This window comes from Copidosoma floridanum, unplaced genomic scaffold (genome assembly GCF_036245765.1).
Source record: "Copidosoma floridanum isolate Cflo_tuat_1 unplaced genomic scaffold, Cflo_Japanese_pri ptg000019l, whole genome shotgun sequence".
Lineage (NCBI taxonomy): Eukaryota > Metazoa > Arthropoda > Insecta > Hymenoptera > Encyrtidae > Copidosoma > Copidosoma floridanum.
In genome coordinates this window covers 13966422-13992189 of record NW_028321896.1, presented here as the reverse complement: position 1 = coordinate 13992189, position 25768 = coordinate 13966422, and the positions used below count along the sequence as shown (strand labels likewise).

The 25768-nt window shown below is 41.9% G+C and overlaps 1 protein-coding gene across 1 annotated transcript in view; it reads right to left on the bottom strand.

Annotated features, from left to right (window-relative positions):
- Positions 1 to 25768, bottom strand: part of pio (zona pellucida domain-containing protein piopio) — a 66666-nt gene that overhangs the window by 34526 nt on the left and 6372 nt on the right. Inside the window, exon 3 of the mRNA XM_089592942.1 lies at positions 17087 to 17153. Coding sequence (XP_089449068.1) covers positions 17087 to 17153 — 67 coding nt within the window. The remainder of the gene's footprint in view (positions 1 to 17086; positions 17154 to 25768) is intronic.

The following is a 25768-nucleotide window of genomic DNA, read 5'->3' as shown; positions in this document are numbered from 1 at the left end:
GAGCTGTTGGTACGCCAATATCTCGGCACCAGAAACATGCAAATCGCCGAGAGCTGTTTCAACTGTACGGTCATCGGGGACACTGATTGCGCGCAGTTTTGCCGATGTTCGTTGCAGCCACGTATAATCACCAATGTGAGTAAAAAAGCCGGAGGAAAATTTCGAATTTTTCATCCGTTTTTCAAATTGTCCTGGTTTGCGACAAGTTCAAAGAGCGATCTTCCAATCATTTGTCCGTATAATCTTTCTTTGGCACTATTATAACGAATTTCTCGTTGTTGCACACCTTTCACCCTTCACCTCAATTTTTTTTCCCTCCTCCGATGTTACGATTGAACGTCACAATTACCACGTTAAAAATAAGTTATCCATGGCGATTTGCTCGCATATGAATAAAACAGCTTGGCGCACATCACCTCTACACACCCGCGTGTATTATATGTCTTGCACAAGGTGTGCGAGTTTTATAATATAGGTACATCGAAAGAAGAAGAAGAAAAAAAAATTGTGTCCATCAGCCGTACGTACGTAAACACACATCCATGCACAGCTATACAATAGCCACGCGCTACCGGTCACGGTGCGTTGCGCCTCAAAGTAGCTTCATCCGCGCGCATCAGCGCACTTGCAACCAGCACCCACACACACACGTGGCGAACAAAAACAAAATTACCATCACTTACGTGCTACATTGGTATACATAAGTTACTCACTCCCGCTATTATCCGAGGGAGGGGGGCACGATGAACCACGTGTTCCTATATATGCACGCGAATGGCCCCAGGATAAGAGCGTATCCAAAAAGGCGCGCTTCGTCCATTATAACGTACGTATCGCTCTTGGCGTGTGCGCGAGTCGTTTGAAAAAAAGTTGGAAGGCCATGCACGCACAGGCGCTGCTTTGCATGGACTGTAATTGGGAAACAAAAGTGGGTAGGTGGATGCGCAGGCCCCCATTTTGCCATTGTTACGAATCCTGCGGCAGAACAGCTACAACTAAACGCGTAAGTATATACAAAGTAGGTATATATACATACATACACATGTACAGAGGTGAGTTGTTGCAAAAGTTTTGTTCGGCCACCAAATAACGAAACAAATACGGTGTGGGCGTGTGCTCGCGCATATATTATAGGCACGCGAGTAATGAGCGACCCTGCAGTTTCGTTGGTTGCATCACGCGACGCGTCTTTCAAGCTGTTGTTCGGCCGGCGTTTTGTTTCGACTTTACCGATGATTCCGCCCTGTCTTTCTCTCCGACGGACAGACGCATCCTTCATTAATGCGAGACTTTGTTTTTTTTTTCTTTTTTTTGTTGGTGTACCGCAGGTACTTGTGCTCTGCCGTTCGACGGTCTTTGTTATACACGAGTGTGTACACTTGAGCTATTCTATATAGATATTTCGAAATTAAACTTGGCGAAGGGTATATCTGAGCAGTTACTCTCCGTGTGTGGATCTTTTTTGTTTTATTGTTGGATGTACTCGCCATACACGCAAAAATGAAAGGACTTTTCGCTTTCTTCCTTCCGGGGACGGAGGAAAAGTTACCTTAGAAAGCGAGTGTGTCCACATCTGTGGGTAGTGAACGAGGAATATTATCTGCTCGTAGGTACGCTAAATCTATGGGTTTTTTTTTTTTTGTTCGCTTTTGTTCCCATTGCCAAAGTATGTATACACTTGTATAGGTAATATTACAAATGCAAAGACGCTGCGGAGCGATTCTTTTGTTGTACATGAAATATTATGCGCAGCGCGAAAGGATAGTAAGTATATAGCCACGGATCGCTGTGTATGTCCGTTGGAGGGCGATCGTTAAGTGCGATAAAAATACAATACATACAGAGCGTGTTTCACGTAGTTAAACAAAAGGGACGAAGATAATTCGAAAGAAGAAGTACCTAATTACGAGCGCGTCGAATCCTTTTGGAAAAGACAGTTTACGTAACTCAGTGACAGAACATGTAGTCCGAACTTGTTAATCCGCGGCACGTAACTTTACGACTCCGTGGTCTTTTCGCCATTAAAAAAAAAAAACCTACCTAATAAACATTCTGTTCTTGTCTTGTCGAGACATACACTGTACGGTAAAACGTAACACTGACCCGGCGGAATTTTTAACGCTAAGTTCACTTGGTCCGCGTCCAATGAAAACATGCTATGATCAGACTGTGCCACGGGGTCTGGAACATGCACATCAAGCGATGACGAAGGCGCCATTGAATAATGTTCTTGGGAAACTCGAGCAACGATATGAAGATTTTATTTATCCATAAAAAAAAGGTACCGAATAATTCAATATTCGCATAAAAATACCCATCATTACCTGTCCTCTTTCCGAGTTTTTGTACAAATAAATTTACTTCATAGATAAGCAGTGTAATTTTTATTATTATCTCACGAGCAGAGGTCTTACGAAATCGTGGAGTACTTGCAAACGATTAAAATAACAGAAAGTATAACGAACGCCTGTTATGGCACACGTGGACGCTCGGAATGATTGAGACCACACGCGAATACAAAAAATATTGAGAAAAAAAAAAAAAAATTTTTTTTTTCGGTCCTCACGAGCAAAGATAATAATGGCATTTTCATCGCGTGAAGTATAGAGATGTGCCGTTACATCTCTCTATCCCCCTCAAGTGTACGAGTCTTGCGTGCTAGCACGAGCCGAGCGAACCTCGCGTTTTTCTCTAATCATCGCAATCATTATAACTGTCCTCTCGTGCTTCGAGAAAGGACCCTCTCCTCACCTTTTCTTTTTCACGTTTACGTATTCATGTATATTTTTTAATTTATTTTACACCGCAGCGATCAAATGATGACTCGAAGTACCCTACGAGGGGGTATATGCACTAATGATAAGAAGGGATGATGGGTATGGTGCGTGAGATTGGCGCAACAGGTAATTTTGAAATGAATAACACTCCAACGGGTAGATGGTACGCGCAGGAGGGAGATTAGGGGATCCTGTAGAGAAGCTGATATTGCCAACGATAGCGCCCTTGAGATTTTATACGCATGGGTGCGTGTTATCCGAGATACGGCTGATGATGGCTGGTGTGCACGAATCAAAGATGTGATTTTTCAATTGTACGTGACCTTTCAGTAATTAACGTAAACCGATGTTGAGAGTTTCAACGGCTCAGCAATGGTTGGCGTGTCAGCTCAAAAAGTTACGAGTTATTATTTTCATAGGGGTTTTTTTTTTTTTCGATGAAAAAGCCATCCGACACGTCGAAGGACAAAGCACACCAGATGTATGTAGAAAGACGAACCAACACCTCCGAATTCAGGTGACAAAGTATTGAATTGTCCGAGGGAGCAATTATACCGTAGTTCCCACGAAAAAGGAAAATGATGCGCGGTATTTCTTCACCGAACGCCTTCCTTACAAAGGTGGTACGAGGAATAGTAATTAGAGGAAAAGGACGGAGGTAGTTAAAAAAAAAAATAATAAAATCCTCCCAAGAATCTATCGCAATCGGCAATCGAGCTATAGATTACAGGCTTCTTTCGAGCCATGCACGATGATACACATATAATTGTGGGGAGTGATGTGACGAAGCTATCTTGTTCCATAGACCCTCGAGAGACGAAAAATGCCCTACTCGGAGATAACGATCTCCGGGGCCATATTACCCAATTGTATAACCTTGATATTTATCGATCGTCCCCGAGGAATAACTAACGTGATAAAAATCATAATCACCCATACAGTATAGTCCCGAACACATAACTTGATGGTAGTTGAAATGAGGGTTGGCCAAATTTTTTAACTGAATGAATTTGAAAAAAAAAGTCCTTTGACCAAAAGCAACGTGGTATACAGGAATGAGTATTACCTCGTGCGGTTATGTGAATTCGACGCTCGGCATAATGCGTTTAGGTGTTGCAGCACAACGAGAGAATAAAAAGGACGCGTGTATAGCATAAGTATATTGCGATGGAGCGTCAGAGTCACCTCCCAAAGGAGCCGGACACGCTTGACGTGAGCAGAGGCGACCGCGCACAAGTGTGTAGCCATAGACTTCCGGTCCCGCGTGTCCAGTCATGGTTTCCGTTAAACGTACACTTGTATACGAGTGCGAGCGAAAAAGGAGGCGCGGGTACTCACGCAAATATATATATATTTTCTTTTTTTTTCCCCTCCAAGCCAACAACAAATATGTCGATGTGTTACCTGTTACTTCTGGTGGTCGTACACATGACATGTTGGTCAAAAGTACGTATCCACTTGTTCTGTGCTGTTTAAAAAACAAAAAAATATCCCATATGGAAATGGAAATTAAATCGATTGGCCTCGGTGAGAAAAACTCAGCGATTCCAGGGGGACGCGGGCACCCCCTGTATCGCCTCTTCGTTGAATATATATGTATTCGTGGCGTTTTGCGTCATTTGAATAAAAAAAATGAAATTAAAACACCACGCAAAAATACGTGTACATAGGGTACCAAAAACAGTTTGACGTATCCGTGCAAGTGTGCCAAGGGCTCGCGTCGTGAGTGGACAGAAGCAAGAGAGAGAGAGAGAGAATGTCAAGAACGAAGATCACGAAACTCATCGCCACGGGGGAATATACGTACACGTGTATATGATCCTCGGGAATTTGCCGTCTATACGTTATACATACCGTGCCACAGAGCTAATACACCGCGCGCACCGTGCCTTGGGGAGTGAACGAGATCACGGGTATACCCCTATATGTAGCTGCTTCACTTGCATAACCGGCGGCGCAGTACTTGTACACATGTAGGTATATATTATATTGTACACGTACACGTGAGCCACACTCGACTCGAGATCGCCCGGATCAGCTTCTTTCTCTCCCATCTTCTTTTCTCCTTACTCCTTTTTTTCCATCTCCCTTTGGTATACAAATGTATATAATATATACGATGATACTTTGTATATACGCGCAAAGAATGACTTTTAGATCGACCCCGGGAGATATAGCTCGCGGTGCAGGGCATAATTTATATATATATATTTCTTTTGGGGGTACCGTACACACGTATAGGTTTGATAGAGAAGTATACATTCGTACTAATTATTTGTGTGGAAAAATATAAAACAGGAACAACAGCTGCAGGGTATTTTCATTTCACCCGATTGGCAGATTTCTCTGTTAGTTTTGGTATACGTATATGAGAACAATCACCACCGAGATTCAGGGAAAAGAACTGCGGCTGTACGAGAGATCTACCGATAGAGTTCATCCCCGTACAATATAAAAAAAAAAAAAAAAAAAAAAAAAACGTGACGAATTTCGAAACGGATCGGGCCTCTTTTACCCCGTCAAACGGTTCCCCACGGACATAAGCACGAAAATCAACATAATCGCCAAACTACAGTACGTACAGCTGTGGAATAGCGCCAAATTCCTCATTCGCGTGTACCCGTAGGGACGATTATTACGGGTAAACCGTAATCGATTTTTATCCAAAGGGTCAACGAACCCTGAAAGTATAGGTATAGGTATATACACAATAACAACAACCAACAGCAACAGCATAATCGTCGAAACCTAGCAATTTTCATCCAATGCATCAGCACAACCGTGAGATCATCGTATACTAATTTCGATGTGTCCGTCCCAATGTGCCGTACACGGTATACTGCAGTCGAGACAAAATGCAAAGGGATGAGCGGCATGTTGTGGATACTGCCTATAATCCCACGTCCACCGGAGCCGGTGCACCCATACATGTATATATTTTTTACGACGCGCGCGCGTCAAAACTGATTGCTCGGACTCCCTCGCACCGTAAAGCCCGTACCGTAAGAGTACCGTGTACCTTGTATCATTATAAATATATACCTATACGTATCCCAGGCGAGGGAGCGCGTTTGCATGGATACATCTACCACACGCACGGCGGACAAGGATGCACCGTTACAAGTATACATACCTAGCACTGAACAGACCGTCATGCCGTCGCTGTAATTACCATTGGACAGGGGTGGGAGGGGGGGGAAAAAAGTGCGCACGAGTGCCCTCTCACTCGCTCTATATACCTTTTGAGCGACTATACCACCTCATACAGCGATGCTCTCTTCTTGTAATTCTTTCCTCTTTCCATCTCCGTCATCAACGAGCGTGAAAACCCATACTGTACACGCTCGTGCCTTTTTATTTTGCCGCTGCATGTGTACATGGATTATCTTCAACCGTGGATCTATGCGTCGCTTCTCTCTTTCCCCCCTTTTTTTTCTCACAGCGCTAGCCGTATACGGCCAATTACGCACATCCACGTTGTTATGAATTATAACATATTTCAACTTATCTCGCTTAGTCTACATTGAGCTTACTCGCAAATATTTTTGATTTTTTTCTTTTTTTGTTTGTTTCAAGTACAATGTTGCAAACACAATGATTATCGGCATGTTGTATTGTCAATATTATCCATCAGGTGTAGTGTGCACAGCAAGTACTTCCTTTTACTTTCTACATATTAGATATATGTAGGTATTTATGCAAATTTTATCACTCTAATACACCCTCTTGAAAAACAGTCGATAAATCGTGGACTTGCTGCGGATCATAAAAAAAAAAACAATGAATGTTTCAACAACTGCGCACTGTTCACAATATACTCTTGGATTTATGGCGCATTGCGGTTGGATTAATGTTAAAAGTGGAAATTTCGCATATTTTCTATTAGCGTGCAATAAAACGCAAAATCACCGATCCTTGCGTATGTATTACCCAACGCATGGACTTTCATGTGCGCCGATCTTCCGTATAAATATAGGATCAACTTAACGAAGACCGACCCCTGCCCGAGAAAACATGATCACACAATAGCAACAACAATTGAAAGGACGAGGTATCGCGTGGGAAAAAAAAGCAACGATCCCGAGTTGGTCCGTAAAACTTTGGAATAATTAAAAAAACGCGCAACGCAGCGCCTTATACCTACCGTGCATTAAATAAACGACGCGGGCCCGCGCGAGCATCGCGATCGCCTCGTGAAATTACGCGCCCCTGAGAAAGCCGGGCGCTAGAGATCCCAGATGGTGATGATGTATATCGATACGGCGTTTATTCTTATTTTATCCTCCTCTCTCGCGTGTTATGCAACAGGTGCGTATGGGATATAATATGTACATGTAGAAACAAAGCCACCGCAGCGCGTGAGTATTTGGATCGGAGTACTGCTCATTCAATATACCTTGTAAACTTGATTATTATCCACGGCGACCTTCCGTCCGTCCGTATATAAACTAACTCTCGTTCTCTTTGTATATAAGTAGTATGCACATGTACTTCAATTAAACTCTGTACTTACACTGCCGGCGTGTAATTAGCAAGCCGCAGTTCAGCTCCGCAAATGTTATATATATTTGCGCGTTGCATAAGTATATATTATATGTATATACGCATACATTGGTACAGGAAGACGTAGATGATATTTTCAATGGCAAACGGATGACGATGAGTCGAGATCAGATAGGGCGAGGTGTAAACATATATACAATAGACGTAAGTGATTGCAAGTAGGTATACATGGTTGTTGATCCTTACGTTACAACGAAAGATCGACGCATCTTCTCTACAATTGTAGTTTATTGCAAATAGGGTATACCAGTATCATCTATACCTATGTAAAACGTGTACAGCTTCCTTGTGTATAGATGATAGAGGTGGGGAAAAAACAGGTGTCTCAAGGATCCACCTACAATTGGACTAAAAAGAGACTCCCCCCCTCCACCAACGTACTTATCACTATGCAGTGGATCCAGAGAATAAAATACAAACAACTAAGTATTATACAATAGGTAACACTACGCTACACTACACTACTATACCTTATACAAAGTCGGTAACGACCTGTATTGCAACTATATCGGTATATAGGCCCATGTAACATCTGGCTGTTATACACGCGGTTTGTAGGTTTATACCATACTATACTATAAAGGCACGCGTACTTATACGCACGCCGAGTAAATTTGTTAACCTCGGTTTCCCCTCTAACGGGGCCTTTCGCCCCTCGTTCCCTATACAGGCGTGTCCATCCGCCTGATCGTGGAGATCGGCAACTTTTTTTTTTTTTTTTTCACTTTTTTCCGCAAAACAGCGAGTGCGCGCCCGTGTAGACAACCGTTTTATTTATACTATGGCGCCTGCACGTATGTACCGTTAACCGCTGTAGCGGCAATGGTGGCCAAATAAAACGGTATATATATATACGTGTGGTACCTACACTTATACACGAGGAGTCCGCTGACCCATTGCACTTTTTTTTTTATCTCCAAGCCGCATCGTCGGGCTCTTGTATAGGTACGCGCGGTCGATGAGGCATCACGAGGTATCTGTCGTTCCATGGTCGCTTCTCTCTCTTTCTTTGTCGATTCGATCCACTCTTTTGTCCAACAGGTCCTCTGGCTTCCGTTTCGATCGACTATTTGTTCACCACCCCCCACTCCTGAGACCTCGCGGATTCCTAAGCCGCGACCGAGCGTGTATAGCCTTTTTTCTCTCCATCCGTCCCGATGCATATGATGCCGATTATTTACCCCTCCGCGCAAGGTCGAAGAGACGATCGGTACTCAACTCAATCCCCTCGAACAACGAGATACTTGCCCTGTACGATATACGTACCATTTCGTACGTATATATTATATATTCTGTCATTTTATTTTACCGCGACACTCTAACACGCTTTCGATGGTCTCTGCATTTTTTACCCTGTCACCATATACATATACATATACAATTATATAATACTGAAAATATTCCTGTACAGGAGTCGTATACCGCTACAGTCAAGTATATCTACATATACATACATATAACGTTACTCTCTCGAGCTACCAGCTATATAGTTTTGCGGGCATGAATTAAAACGTTGATTGATTGATTACGCGGCACGCGAACCGTCGCGTCGTTACATGACCACTATAAGTCCACATGATATATAAATATACTATCGGCATATCGCTCATCTCGATCGAAATTCACTTTGAATATCTGAAAATCTATATATTATAATGACCGTGTCGCCAACGCTTTCGTACACGCGCTATCTTTCCGGCAATCGAGACATCTCTGCACTCACATTTACCCACATGTACATGTACATGTTATTTATTTATGTTGTATTGCTACAACGTCACCCATCGCATCGCTTTGTCTGTTATCAGAGGCTTTTACGCCTATATACATATATGTAGCGTATGTATGGGTTCTCGCGGAGGAGAGCTAACGGATTCTTGGCAAGTGGAGGTATGCACGTGCAAGCGAGCAATGCGCCCTATAGGCTCAGTCGTTGGCCGTTTAATGATCCCTCGCTCGAACTAGTGTTATACACAAGGGTGCGTATATCCTATACTATATATATATATATATATATATATATGTTGTGCCGTAGCTCGATCATTAAACAGGATAGCCTAGCGCTTCCTGTTTGCGTATCATAGGTACGGCTCGACTCCGCGCGTACGAGGTACATCTACACGTATACCTATATAATACGTACCCTTGATCATTTTATTTTCTCACTATTGGTGTGTATACTCCTTTTTCCTTTTTCACTCCCTCCATATCTCATGTATGTACGCGTTAGCGCAACGCAACGGCTTTTACGTTTATGTACCTCCGATGTGGGTCCTTTTCTTTGTTTTATGCACTCTACAACTGTACCCCGTGTATAAGTGCAGGTATCACAGAATACATTACGCACTTGGACGAGCACCACCGTCGGAGTTGGAAAGAAAAGAATTTTTGGCCGGGGATCGGACAGAACAAGGACATTAACTAAGTAGTAGGATTTATTAACATTGAAATCTTGGCGCACGTTTTTTGTTGATCGAAAAAAAAAAAAAAAAAAAAAAAAAAAAATCGCAGACCTAAGGGTGCCGGCAACTACAGGACATGGGAAAAGAAAAAAAAACACCAAGCGACCACGTGTACGAGGAGTTTTTTTATCAAAAAAAGTTATATCCCTTTCGTCATCTTGGCGAACAATAAAAAATCACTGCTGCGCATGGACGATGTACATCGATGGGTGATTGGTTGCGGTGCTTAAAAATTAAAAAAACAAAAAAGGTACCACGATAGATGAGAGTCCGTACGTTAAATACAAGTTTGCACACATGTATCGAGATTAAAACGCGATAGGTACCGCCCGTTTCTGGTCCATCGAGACAGTGTTATACTTTGGACGTCGAGAGATGAGCTTATAATGGAAGCTCCTCTGTATAGGATGATGTCTCATTTTTTCCCGTTCACTTGCCGGAATAAAAATCAAAAGTCAAGTAAAAAAGCAGAAGCTACACAAAGAAACGCCGAATGGACTTTCTTGTCGGGCTCTGTACAAGTATAACCTATTAGCTGTTCAGAGAGAGACAAGAGCATCGTAATATCTCTTTTTTTTCTCTCGCGCGGCTCCGAGACTAAATTACAACGAGGGAGAGCGTGGTAACGCGCAAAAAAAAAAAAAAAAAATTTAACGTGTCGGTGATGGCGGTAGCTTTGAAAGCTGCAGTGTACAAGTACACTCGGCCCGCACCGATGACTCGGCTCAGTGAGACCAAGCCGGAGAGGCTGCGGAGCGAAAAGTGCTCACACAAGTACCTCGTATACACGTGCGCGCTCGTGATTATATACACATTATATAGTTACTTATTGAATACACATATGTATGTGTATATATATATATATATATATATTAATTGAGCACATCGATCTGTACACGCTCTCGCGATATAATCGCGTTGGTCGACGAGTGACCGTCGTCAGGGTCGACTTTCTTTCCTCCGGCGAAGTGTGTGCCTTGTACACGCGCTCAAGTTTTATCGCTGATGGCAATACGAGCTACCGGCTAACCAAGTATATATACCTATACATAAAGTATCATATAGGAGATACCTACGATCCAATGTAATGGGAAATAATCGGGACGGTTTGTACAGGTAATCGACTACTAAACCGATACATTTTATTATACATTTTTCACTCACGCGTCGTAGTTTAATTTCGTGCTTCTTAATTTAAACGCGTGTGAAATAGCTACCACACGAAATGATACGAGAGGTGTGGGTAAACTTTGGTACAGATGAGTACCCGTCCGTATGTTATTTGGATCGAATTTTCAAATGCACCTGATACAATAAGTGCACGTGTATACACATATTACTTGAGAGTATCGGCCGCGCCTGTACGCCTTGTATAACTGCTGCGGTCGTCGGTATACAGCTATTACGAAATTTCCATTTCAACTGCACACATCAGCCTTCGAAAGCAGATCTTCACATCACTAGTGTATATCTATCATGTATATACTCGAGCGAGCTGTTGCTGACGTTGAATATATTTTGTACGTAACGTACCTATATTATAAACGATGAAAATATATATACCACTTTCTACGCGTCTCTCTCTCTCTCTCTTTCTCTCGTATGGAATCGTGTTTTAAATTATATTAATAAGCTCGTTGAGCGCGTAATGCGTGCTTAGGATACATTATACATGTATATGCGTGGGTATACACCCATGGCTATACATACATATACATATACATATACATACATACATATATATAGGATGAAAAAAATCATTTAGCGCTCGGGACTTTGTGGTGGGAAAAGTTACTTTCGCTCTCGTGCCCGATGATGATGTGAGCGCGCGCTCTCGGCGATCCGGCTCGTTTGCCGGTTTTCTATTTCATCGGATTTCATTATTGGGTATCGTTACTATTTTATTAATCCTCTGGATATGATGCATCTCGGTAGGCGTGTTGTAAAATCATTGCGATTGTTTCTCTCAGTCTTTTCGGGGGAATCCCAAATTCGCACTGAAGCTCGTGCTCTCTATATTTATACTTACACTCTTCACGTCGGCTTCACAAAAAAGACAGCAACAACGATGGCTTCCTTGGCAGAGTACGCGCATCTTCTCCCCAGCCACTTTTTTTTTATCTGTATGTTATTATTCTCATTTTTTTTGTTTTTTTGTTCCGTAAAACCATACTTACACGTAGAAAGTGCGTATTTTCGAGGTACAGTAATACGCAACTTTCTCTCTGTAACAACAGCTCTAATATGCACCACCTACAAGGTTGCTTCGCACGACCTTCGTTGTTTTTTTTCCATCCGAGCTGTGGGTACAATGTGCAGTATATATACTTACACCTGCAGCACGTAGACCATTACTTTCACACGATTCTCAATTCTTAATCATTAATACACAAGTAAATTGCGCTATTACTGTAATTGTGATCCGTTGACACACACGCACTTTTATAACGGATGACAGTTGAATATACGTATATAAACGTGGACGTGACAAAATAAAAAATTACGTACCATTTGACTTCGCCTATCCTACACCGATGCGTCCCGATCGATCGGTCGATCGGCTGTCGAATATTCGTACGTTTTTTCTTCGCATCAAGCGATACGTGCTCTTTTTTTTCTTTTCTTTGCACGCGCGTGGGATGTCCTGCAGTGTAATTGTATACGTGGGATCTCTCGTGTTATCCGGAAGATGTGAAAGTGCAAACGTTTAAGACTCGCAAAGACATTTGGCGATAGAAAAAGAGTTTGGGAGAGAATTTCCTCGGGCTATCTCCATCGCATCTAATCCATCGACTGCATTTTTTTTTTCTGCAAAACCAGACAGATATCGATGACTGAATAATATGAATAATAATCTCATTCGGAATAAGTTTGATATGAGTTTTGTACAAAGCATGCAAAAGTACCTATTGTATAGGTTCGTTGCACCGATGAGGAGCAATTGCAGGTGAATGACATGAGCAGTGGCACATGAGAGAAAAACACCTTACCTTGGAAAACAGTGCAATTTGTTCATGGATATCTTATGGTGCGCGTGAAGAGTGATATTGTACGTAATGTTATATGGCTGCTCTCTGCACGACTAAACACGTAAGTACAGGACAGAAAGGCGTATAAACCACGCGGGCAGCAACTTCGGTCCAACCGCGACACTCGATAAGTCAAAAATCGCTCCTGGTCAGCGCTTTCACAGCTCCCGAGTTTGTTTTATTAATACGTGCGCGCCTATACCTATAATATACCATATTGCGGGTATAACAGCGAGAGCTGGGCCTCGTTTTGAAAGGCGAGCTCGGTTGAGTTTGCGCAAACGTTCGCGAAGGAGGATAATATTTTTTCTTCTCACGATGTTTTTTTTTTACAGATGGATCAGTGATTGTATCCTTTTTTAACAAATTCGATGAGAAACTTATACACGAGAGAACTCCGGTATCGACCCATCGACATATCATTAGATATATTTACACTTGGTTGAAGATAAAAATCACGCGCGCAAGACTATACAAGGAAAGTTGAACAATAACCCGATTCGTGTATATATTTCTCGGACGCATGGGACAAAACTCGATGAAGCAATGCACGGCTGGCAGATGTGAACGAAATCAAGTTTGTCAAGGGTACGGTATGAGCCAGAAGAGAGCAAAGTTCGTCAGCCTCGACTCCCGTACAGTCCACGGGAGGATTCCTCGGAGTTGAAGCGAAACTTTTGGGAGGATCCTCTCCACACTCCTGCAGGTACACATGATACACGGGAAAAGGTCAATGACGTCCGGCGCGCGGATCCCGCGAGCAATGATGCGCCCCGATCTCTTTTTTCCTCTCTCCTCTGCTTCTTCTTCTTCTTCTTCTCGGTCTGTGGATACATACGTATACCACCATCCACTCGTTGTTCTTTTCTCGGAGCGCTACATTCTCCATTTGATGCGCAAGTACCTATATACATGTATACTGTGTAGGAGAAGTATAGGTGTGCACGCCGTTTACTATACACGAGTGGGGAGAAAATGGCCATTTGAACGGTACATCGGTACAGAAATGACAAGAACTTTGATGAGGCCTTCCCTTCGCGAGCTCTGCGGGAACATAGTTGGGTGCAATTGCACACACACACGTAGTACACGGGGTACAAGAGTCGAGCACCGTTTTTCCGCGCTCGATCGTTTGGTTTCTTGCGATGACTCGCGGAATCTCCGCGGTACCTCTGCAAAAATACATGATTGCTTTGTCTGTGCATAGCCATGGGGGAAAAAAAAGTGAAGAGTTTGTTTCCTTGGCTATATACAGGCGTTTCCAATCGAAGCGTTTGCCATGGCATACCTGTGCGAGACTTTCAACGAGATCAAAGGACGGCTTGTTATTGTTTCTCGTGAAACCAAAGGCAACGCTGACGCACAGGCGTAGGATCACTTTGATTCTTGTGAAAAAGAAACATTTTTTAAAATTTAAAATTTACCACTCGTTGAAAGTTTGATATTGGTGAAAGCCGCACAAATAACGCCTTTTGCGTTTGATAATGGACAAACGAGCACCACTTGACGGCATTGTTTGTGCGCAACTGTAATTATATGTGTATTGATGAAAGAGGCGGGTTGAGAGAGAGAGAGCAAACGAAAAAAAAAAAAAAAAAGTAGATCAGTCTCGACGAGGCATTTCTAACGGGTGAAAATAAAATTTCAGCCGAATGGTATTACATAGACAGCAACGTTCGCACGCGCGTGGAGGCGGGAGAAAGTGTGTAAAAACGTAGGTACACATATATATATACATACATGTATACGTGTAAGCCTCGTAGAACGAGCCGCTAAACTCGTGAAAATAATTTTCATCCATTAACATCTTCTCCTTTGGCTTCACGAGTGCCCGTAAACATTGTTATGTCTCAGTTGGTGCCAATGCAATTTTACTGCGAGGATGGAAACAGCTCTCCATACCACTCTTTCACTCTCTGTGCACGATAATAGGAATCGCTAATTTTACGAATCGTTCAGTTTTTCCATTTTTCTTTCTATCTTTTTCGAAATAAGTAAGATAATATCTTTGCTCTTTCGATAATGCGATTACTGAACGTGAAACTGCGTATATATTTGAAGAATCATTTTAGTTAAAAGAAAAAAGAAAAAAAAAAAACGGTAAAAAAAAACATCAGTAGCATTTTAGCCGAAGGAAAAGTATTCAGAAACGCTCCAGCATTCAAAAAGTAGAAACGAAAGCAGTGGTATATACAAACACAATACCACCCATGATATACGTGCAAAAGAAGAAGAAGACTTTCGATTCAGCACATTGTACGTTTATACTACTCGCAAGTAGGTACATATATATGTATATACATATAGGTAAGTATTACTGTTCGTTTTGCTTGGCGAATCGCGTATAATGCTATCTCGGAGTCCATTTGGATCGATCTCCGTTCTAGCCCCCCCTCCCCCTCCATCCAATCTAAAGAAGATGGTTCCAGTGGTTGACGCAAAAAAAAAAGAAGAGCTACGCGTCTTCTCTCTTTCTCCGCGAGCAGCGTAAATTTAAGTAGGTCGACGCAATTGCGCCTCGCCTTGCCTTTTACGGTTTGTGTGTACACACGGGCAACTCTCCCGAGGGAAGGTCGCCAAACCATGTTTGATCACTTTTTTTTTTCTTCTTTCTTTTTCATGCACACTTTCAGCAGAGGCCGAGGGTATGACGCGGACGTCGGAGCCCTTGAAAATTACACCATAGCACGTGTCCATTATGGGTATATATATATCGCGCTTTGGCTCACCTTTCCTTCGTACATGTGTGTATATATTATACGTGTCCGATCTGAGTTTTTTTTTTTTGGTCCACAAGATATAGATTTCTAATCTGTTAATGAAATGCCCGATCGGTAGCACCTGTCTGGGATGTGTGTAGTTATATACACCCGATACTTACACATCCGTCACGTAGCTCGAAAGAGAAGGAAAAAGGGGGACGAGATAACGAAGAAGACGAAGCGAGAGCTCACACCTGCGCGGGACAAGTTTCACTTTCTCGCGAGGCGCGTGTCTTTTTTTATTTCGGGACCGATTGCGACACTCGAGCGCGATGATGCACCGGCCGCGTATGTATACATGTAATAATGTGTGGGTTATTTTTCTTCCTCCCTCTCTCTCGGAGCAATGGAAAGTCAAGCAGCGCCCGAGAGATGTTATTATACGTGTAATACACTCTGGTTCTTGATTTTTCACGGCGAAAGTTACAGTACTTATACTCGCGGACGACCTTAAAACCCGATACTCGTTATTACAAGATGCTTACACTTATCGAACTGTATGGTGTAGTTTGTTACACGTGAGTACTATATACTAATGTATACCTACTAATTACCCAACATCGCGGGGACTGTTGTCACGACTAATGTTTATACACTTGTGTCGTTACTACGTATGGATGCTGATATAAAAAGTTCGTTTGTACATGATAATTATATGCTATATGTTACTTATACTTGCATTCCAAACGAATGGGCGTAGCGAGTTATAGGTTTGTGTTATATAGATTTAGGTGTTACTTGGGATTCTTTTGGAGAAAACAATTTTTTTTTTTTTCCCCTCATTTAATAACGAAAGTATATCCAAGTAACGCGATTGCGCTCCGTTTCGAGAAACTTTGTCTATTAATTACCTGCATTGTGTACACTGCTTGCTCTCTCGTTAAATTTTATTTATTAATTCCTACATACCTAGTGAATTACACATAAAATGGATAATCATTTTCGGATCCTTTTAACTTTAGAAACGAGCTTTTCACTTTTCTCTGTGGCCATGAAGAAAAAAAAAAAAAAAAAAGATGGAAAACTTTTTTTTTCCTTTCGTTGAATGAAATACCTACTGCAATGACTAAGATAAAATGATTCGTTAGTCCACACGAGAAAGCTAAATCTATTTGGTGTAATTGATTGTAAGGTGTAGCTGGATTACGACAATAGTTTGTCAGGAAGCTTATAACAACAAAAACACTAACACGACCGGCACGTGACCTTGGCATTTTCATTCATCCGAGTGTCAGGTATCATCCTTCAAACCTATATATTTATACTCTCGCTACTGTAAGTATGTGATTTCTTCGATAAGGTGAACTCTGCGCGAGCTACACGTCCCAAGTAAGTACCCACGTTTTGCTCGTTTTCTAAAATACCACCCATTACTCAGTGCCAATTTGCTAATTCGCCAAAATGAGAAAGTCTCACGGTATAATATATTATATACGTGTATATACATATATGTACATGCGTGTAAATGCAATATTGGAGATGGTTGTGCTTACCAGTAGACAGCGGTGGTATCTGTGCCGCCTCCGTGGTGCTGATGGTACTGTGCCTCGCTATTGTCATCTGGAATTCAAAGAAAAAGAATGTGAATTCCACCCATAACTCTATACAATAACACATTGTAACACGTACATAAATATACAACTCTACGTATCAAGGTATGTATGTATTATATTTAAGCTTGCGTGTCAACAACATTCATCGTCTCCCCCCCTTTTTTTTTTTTTTTTTTTTTTTTTTTTTTCTTCGACTACAATTATAAAAAAGTCTTCCTCAGCCTTTATCCGCGTGCAATGGTCGCAAAGACCACGATTCCATTCAAGCGCGCGTTTAAAATTATTTGTATTTTAACTAAAATTTTTTTCTCTTTTGCAAATCAACTCTTTCACGCTCGAGAAAGAAAAAAAAAAAAAAAAAAAAAAAAACACATAGCCACACAAACGTATATATTCATTATTCAATGAGCTGTTGTTTTGTTTGTACCAAAGCTCGATCCTCTGTCCCGTGTTTTCATACCCGAATCCAATGGAGCAAAACAAAATTTGCATCTGACAATGGCAATGAAACGAAATGAAGTCATCGCCGAACCTCCACATATATAGGACGTAGCGAAGTGGGTGGTAGGAGGCTTATGAAGGTGCGACGCGCCACGCCAACGCCAACACGGCTCGTCTTGTTTCAGCTATATAATATATATGTACTCCTGCAGCATTGGGGTGTAGGTAGCGCGTCCTCCTTCGCGTCGTCGAGGCGTTGCACAAAATTGACTTGATAAACAGCAGCTACACGCGCGACGAGCACGAGATAGGGAGTGTCTATGCGGTTATACCTATATACTCGGTGGGTGCTGGGCGTATTGTTTACATATACGTACAACATACTAAATAATAAATGCACGCGACAGCCGGTATTTTTCCGACCTACTTTTTTCGAGGCAAAGCCACGCGCGGAGGCACGTATACTAGACAAGTAATGCTTGCAAACGCATCCGATATACATATACTTATTTCGTAGTTTTTGGTATGTACACGCGGTCAAACCAAATGCTATTCGTGTGGATGTGAAAAAGAAAAAAAAAATAAAGTAACTTCCGAGACATCCACATGGTAGTGTGCATACAAAGTACCCGAGGTGGGTGTACATGTATATAATACATATGCACGCTGAGCGCGACTTGATAACTTTTTCGACGCTCCCCTATAGACATTATGTTCCTTCCACTCTTTTTCCTCCTCCCTCGCTCTCTTACTTATATACATATATATGACACGGTAATCGTTCTAATTTTCCGCGTCGAGACGGCACTCGCAGCAATACATATATGTATATAAATACACTGCTCTCTCGTTTGGACGTTTCGTCATTTTAATTCTTCTCCCCCTATAGCTCTCTAAAGAAGCTGTAAAGCCGGTGGGGGGGGGGAGCTCAATTATATTTCGCAAAGCGTTTTTCCCGAGTGCTCGTAAACTTTATGAGCACTCAATTTGCGGATAGGAATATAAATTATACACGCGCGTATGTATGAGCGATTCAAAAGGCAAAAAAAAAAAAAAAAAAAAAGAGTCACGTCGCCGCGAGGATCTATTTAACATTGGGCGTGTTTGTCGACTTTTGCGGCGTATGAATTTTTAATGCCCCTTTGAAATGTATACCTATACACGGGATAAACGACGGGCTCATTCAAAATCGGGAATAACGGATGATTCGTTCTAACGGGTGAAAAAAAAAAAAAAAAAAAAAAAAATGAAAAATCGCGCGGAATGTCCCGACGGGCGTTGATGCCGAGTCGAAGAAGAAAAAACAAAGCGTTGGGGGTCCCGAAAGTGCGTCGTCGTAGTCGCGAGGTGGACAAGTCGGTATTTATTTATACACGCTTATACGGCCCGAGAGAGAGTTGCAGGACAAGGCCGCGAGCGAAAGAGACGACGACGACTCCTCCTCCACGCACTTTTGCCGGACTCGCCTCTCTCGGGCCGATCGCTCACTCTTGTTTTCGACGGAGGAGGAGAGAGCACCGTTTTTGGAATCAAGGCGACGCGCGCGCTCCTCCCCCGCGCGCGATTACGCCTCGCTTGCAGCTGCAGCTGATCCCAGCGTGACTCACGCACTCCTTGGCTTCCCTCCCCCCCCCCTCACAACTCCTCTTTCGATCCCCTGCTTCGAAATGAAAACCAGCTCGACGAGATGTCGTGCGTTTTTTTTTGCGTGTGCACAGCCATACTCACACCCCCTGCCGGTTTCTCAAAAGCTGTTTTTCTCCAAATTTCCCGAAAACGTCACTATCATTGTGGCATTTGCATTTGTTGCGTGTGCAGGTAATATACTTGGTTTGATCGGTCTGCAGCTTACAGCGAGCTGCTACCGATTTGCGCAACATCTGCAGGGAACAGAAGCTCGCTTGCTCACGCGCACGTGGGTGTCATTCGTATGTATGAGAGCACATAAAAGAGTTATCGTCTCTGCGCGTGGTGGTGGTGTCGGTTCATAAGTGAAAGGTACCATAATATATACAAGTGTGGGTCTATGCATGTATACATACGAGAGTTAATCACGCGGCGCCGGCTCAAATTTACACGGCAGCAAGAGATACGATAATAATAATAATGATAAGTACTGCATACGCGGGTATTCACTACGTGTATCGAGAGAAGCCGGATTGTGTGTATACTTTCACCGATGGGGGAGTATATCGGATAAATGTGATCGGTATTGCGCGAGTGTTGTGTCGAGGGAGGGAAAGAAAGTGAGCTTTATTGTTCTGTGGGAACATTATATATATATTTTGGGCGGGAAAACTATTGAATACAACGGAAGGGCAAGCATTGGAAAAATAATATTGCGGTCGCCCACGCAATGACAGAGATAAGATGAAAACTCGGAGATGTGCGCAAGTGATGGGATAAGTATCGGGATAGGTTAGATCGGCGATTTCCTCAGCCACTCGCGGCAAAAGTGTGTGTGTGCGGATGGTCGCAAAATATACATGTATAGTAGCACTTAGCTACACATCCGAATTTGGTCAGGAGCGGCGTGTGGCTCTTTGATGTCACGTCATTTGTATGTGCACGTATTGCAAAACTCGTAGAAAGTGCGTATATATACATATATATGTATAAGCGCCATTAGGTAATACATGAGGGATTCTACAAGAAAAAGTGTAACTTTTGTAACGAAGATTTTTATCTCTTTTGTACCTCCGGAAGTGAAGAGAAAAATTCGTAAATACCGATTTAGCAACGTTTGACCTTTTTTGTGCCTTTTTTAGGATTTTGCGTACTTTATTTCGCTTATCTAAGAAGAGGATCGAAATCTATATATATACCGTACTCGAATGGATACTTTCCGTTTGCATTTATTTTTTTTCTACTTGTAATCCTCGGAATAAAAAGACCCAGTTGGTTGTTTTTATACCGTACGGTTCGACGCTCTTTTCAGTATATATATGTATAATTCAACTCGTTCTCCGATTTCTCAATCGTTAGAACGTAAACGGTTACACGTTATATAATTAATTTATTCAAAGGTACAGTTTAGGAGAAATCAATCAACAGAACACATAGACCTGAACTTATTTTTAATAATCGTCCATGTACTTGGTTGAGTTCGCGCACGTATATAATTTTTTACGATGTCCAATAAATCTAATGGTATGGACGGTAATTTATATACGCGTAAAATGTACTTTTTACTGCCTCTGGGAACGAAACTACCGACGATTTCAACTGTTTCTACTTATTTAATTTCAAAAAAATATATATAAATACACATTTACAGGATCATCGCGCAAGTAAACAGCTAATAGCCAATATTTAATCTGTCGCCATCGGCAAAGCGCGTCTTATTACACGTACGCGCACGCATGTGTAGGAGATATAATGAAAAAAAAATAATGATGATTATTAGTATGAGTATTGATCAGTTGTCGCACCAACGTACCCGCCAACGTGAATTACAACCGACGTAAGATTATTCTCCGAGCAACATAATAACGTTACTTACTCGTAGTTTCGTTGCATTTGAGCTTATCATCGCACCATCAGCCGCGTGTGCGTCTACACTCAGTGTTTACTCAGTGTACACCCGATGGGGCAATTAATAACGTTAATTTACGCTCCGCGCTGATGCCCGTAAATTATATCCTCATTATTTATGGATTGATATACGCGCGAGCATCCAAGCATCGGGAGGATTAATTTATTAGTCCCGTATGGAAAAACAATCACGACAATAACTTGTTCCTCACGATCATGCGAACTTTGTATTTCTTCGTTTTTTTGTTCATTGTTTCGTGTGTATGCATTTTTATTTGGGTTACACGTACAAATCGAACGAATCGTACGTACGATTATTACGCAAGTCTGAAACGAAAACCAAGTCGTCTATGATTTTTAGATTCAAGTGTGTGTACCCACCTATTTTTATCACCGAACAAGTAAAAGCACTAAGAATTTCAAGTACTCGGGGGGGAAAAGAAAGGACGGTTTCTCTGCAAACACGGTTGCGTATATGTACAGGGTTGCCGGCTAAGCGTGACCCTTTTTGGATAGGTATTTAAGATTTAAGTCAACACAAGGCGTGTAAGTATACGGTTTCTACGGCTGTTTGTTCGGTAAATGTACTGTAAAAATGTATACATAATTTACGCCCACATACGACCTTTATGGAGTTTAAATAAAAAAAAAAAAAAAAAATTATTTATATTGGCGTTAAACAATTCCTACATACGGCTAAGCGAAAAAATAAATACCTTTGGTTGTAAAGCTACACATACGTGATTTAATTACTTAATTTGACATTGTTCCTCAAAGTAGACTGTAATACACGCCACAACAGAAGTATAGATATAATTTGGGGTGAGTCATAACACGAAATTTGCATTGCATTTACATGAATAAAAAATGCAAAGGTATAAGCTGACAACGCGATTGGGATGAATTGTAAATATATAATGGGTCTCAGGATCAGCGAGCGATCGAAAAATTTCGCAAGACGTATCGCAATGAAAGAAAGTGAGAGAGAGAAAAAAAGAATAATCAAGAGAGCGCCAACGAATAAGTTTGGTGAAAAAATTTCACACGCGCATTGTGTGCGCCCTGCGGGTGGAGGATACATATCTACACGCGTACATCGCATATTATTATTGTATACGTATAATATATGCGGAATCTACAGCTTCCGGTATTGTACGTATAGGTACCGAAAGGAGAGCGGGTGCGCGTATATATGCATTACACGCATGGCAAGGCTCTTAGCACATTATAGAGTGGACTGCATATACGTTTTTGTATACATGTGTGTGAATTTAACACAAGTGCGGGCATGGAAAGCAGAGCGAGTGAAATGTTTGTGAAACGAGAACAGTTCAGATCCTACCGATATTACGTATACGTATATGTATAATATATGTGTATATAGCTCGCATTGGTTGAAAAGGATATACCTGGTAAAAATGGGCGTAGCCTCGGTATGTATACGTGTGTGTGTGTGTGCTTAAAGTGTGTACAAATACGTAGGTATGTGTCTATATATTTATGTTGCCTGATCCTGTCCTTTCCTTATTCCGCCCCACCCCAACTTATTCTCCTATAGTGGTAAGAGTAAGAGGTAATGCAAGTTATACCTTTACCCGACTCGATTTACAGTCAAAGTATGTAACGTGGTACAATACCGCGAGTTCCTTTGCACTTAGTATATAACCATGTGGCTGTACACACATACAACTAAATCTATATACAAATACGTTTCATTTGCACTTTCGTTTGACCAAAGAGTTTTTTTCTGTCTTTTTTTTTTTTCTGCGATCGCAGATACCCCATATACTCACTTGCAGAAATATCATAGTTATCGTTATAACTCATAGTCTCACATCGACCACGGGGTCGTTATCAGCAAAACATATGGTTGTACGATTTGCGACGAAAATCAAGCCAAACCTTTAAATAACTCTGTATGCGATATCGTATACCAAATGCACGGGCCACAATAGGGAAGAGAAAGAAAAAAAAACAACAACATGCGAACAACTTGTCATCCATGAATATACCGCACATAAAAGCTGGCGATGCGAGGGATTGCAAAAACAATGCGGCCCCATTAGGAAACCCCGACGCCGAACTACACCGCGTTACACGGCCCCGGGGAATCCCCGTGCCGGTAGGGTTCCGGAGCCTCTCCCCGCAAAGTTTAAACGTAATTGACAGTCATTACACGGCGCGACGCGCTCGCTCCGGGTGTAAGTCGCTGGAAAAATTGCACGGCTTGGGGAACCAGTGTAGGACTCTTCTTGTACAGCAGCGAAGTTGAAGCTCGCGCCTTGGGGGTGTCGCGAATGAGGGAAGAAACAACTTGGACGTCCCGTGTATATGACGCCCTGATGGCTTTAACGCGATCCAATGCAGTGCGCGTATTAAACGGGGATGACGACGAACGTATATATAATCATACAAAACGCGCTCGCTCCGGGAGGATGGTTCATATTTGGTCGGGTAGTCGTCGAGCGAGCGATAGACGCGGGCCTCAAAGGGGACTTTCAACATTACAACTGATTGAGTACATACATACAATCACTTGGAGATGTACATCCTGGATTGGGAGCTGTTGCTCGGTGATGGAATTGGTTAATTAGAAGGAGGTAAATACATGAGACTGTGTGTACACAATTGAGTGGAAATGACAAACGTGGTGTGAAATAATCATTCGAGCCATTGGAATAACCCTCAAACGACCGGTTTGACTCATCAAAGTTACTTAATCCGGGCCTGCCGATTAATTTTGTAACTTGGGTATTTTTGTTAATTTGTAAAATGGTGGCAAAAAGGAAATGGAAAATTTTCACCCAACTCCGTAATGGCGACGCGATAAAATTACTTACTTTGCGTGTATATATAAGTATAAGGTTGTATATGTTATAGCTACTGCAACTGCATGCGTTCACTGGAGACAAGCTATATATACGCGCGCTTATATTTAAATATATTATACCTACATATTACATACGTAGAGTACTTTTAATTTGTGATATCCGTAAATTAATTTAGCGCGATTATGCAAGTATATACATGACATACGGTGTAGTTATAGATGCAAGTATACGTATATATATATACGTGTGAGTCGAAAATCGGAAGAGCTCGGCGTGCAAAGCTGGTTTTGAATTTATAGTTAAGCATGTACATTGCGATACGTAAGTTCTTGCATACGTGTCGGGGCGACGAATTATGATCGCCCTGACCTAGGGACGTACCGAGTGGGTATATTATAATATGTATGAGGGCGGGCACACGACGTATACGTAAAAGTGGGGTATATTTATAACCGATGACGTGTGAATATTGGAAACAAAAGGCTATGGGTGAGTACACACTTATGTATTACGTGTACGTATATATCGATATTGCCCAAGAGCGCGACGTGTACCTATATATATACGTAGCCAGGATTTTCTCTTCTATAGGATTGTATGTATATATATACGAATAGAATATACGGAGCAACGCGCTTTCGCACACGTATGGTAGATATATTATGTATCTGGTTAAGTGTAGCCGTGCACGCGAGATAACTATAATGTATACGCAGAGAAAGTCGAATTATGTGCTAATCGAAGCGTATATATAGAGAGCGAAAGATGCAATAGGCGTATATATATATATACGTCATGCATTGTGAATAATATATCGAATATAATATATTGTACCGGTATTACTTATAGATGTATGCTTATATTTCAGGCGCATCACGTCATTCTTCGTTTTAATGTGACATGAGTGAAAGTGCCACTCGAGAATTTTCGAGGCCGATTTTTCGATCGGCGATAATGGCTTCGAGAGATGAGTACCTGACAATATGCGAATGACCCTCTGTCTCATCGGGATCAAGAAGACCTATGTGTATAAGTGTAAAAAAATTAAGCGACTATAACATATTATGTGTTATATGTATCGCTGAGGGTGGTATGTAAAATTTCCAAAACGCACGGGCGAAACGATGTATAGCCCCATTTTGCAACGCGTATTGAAAAAAAAGGAATTTACTGCATAAATACTATTGATAAAAAAAAAAGGGAGGGGAGGGGGTGTTCCGACACGAAATAACAAACCCAAATGCCTGGGACACGAAGTAGTGCGCAGCTCTTGTAAAATGGCCCAGATGTGTAATATTACACGTATACACCCGGGCGCGAAAAATTCTCGTTACTCCCTCCCAATCGGCAAGTGCTGCAGCGTGGAATCTAATATACATTGGCCAACTACTTAGACTCAAGACATATTACATACACACGCATAAAGTATATTTTCGCGAGAGAATCCGTATCCGCGCGTGCACGCTCCGTACATATATACCTATACCCGTTGTTTTGCGATGTTACGTCACTTACGACTGCATTTTGCTATGTATGTAGTTTAGGTTCTCCGTTGCTTCGCGTCTCCATCCCCCGTAAGTTGCTCTATTATTGAGAGCCACGTGCGAATAATCCCTTCTCTCGCGCCTCTCGCTACATGGGAAGCTCAAAAATACATTGGCACTCTCTGTACGGAGGTATACACCACAATAATATCGCTCTGCAGTCGCTTATGCATTCAGCGCGGTTACAATACATCCAGCAAACCATTTTTTTCTTTCGGATTTCTAAAAATACCTGAGAAAGACCTCTTTTAAGCACACGCAAATCCGTGCAA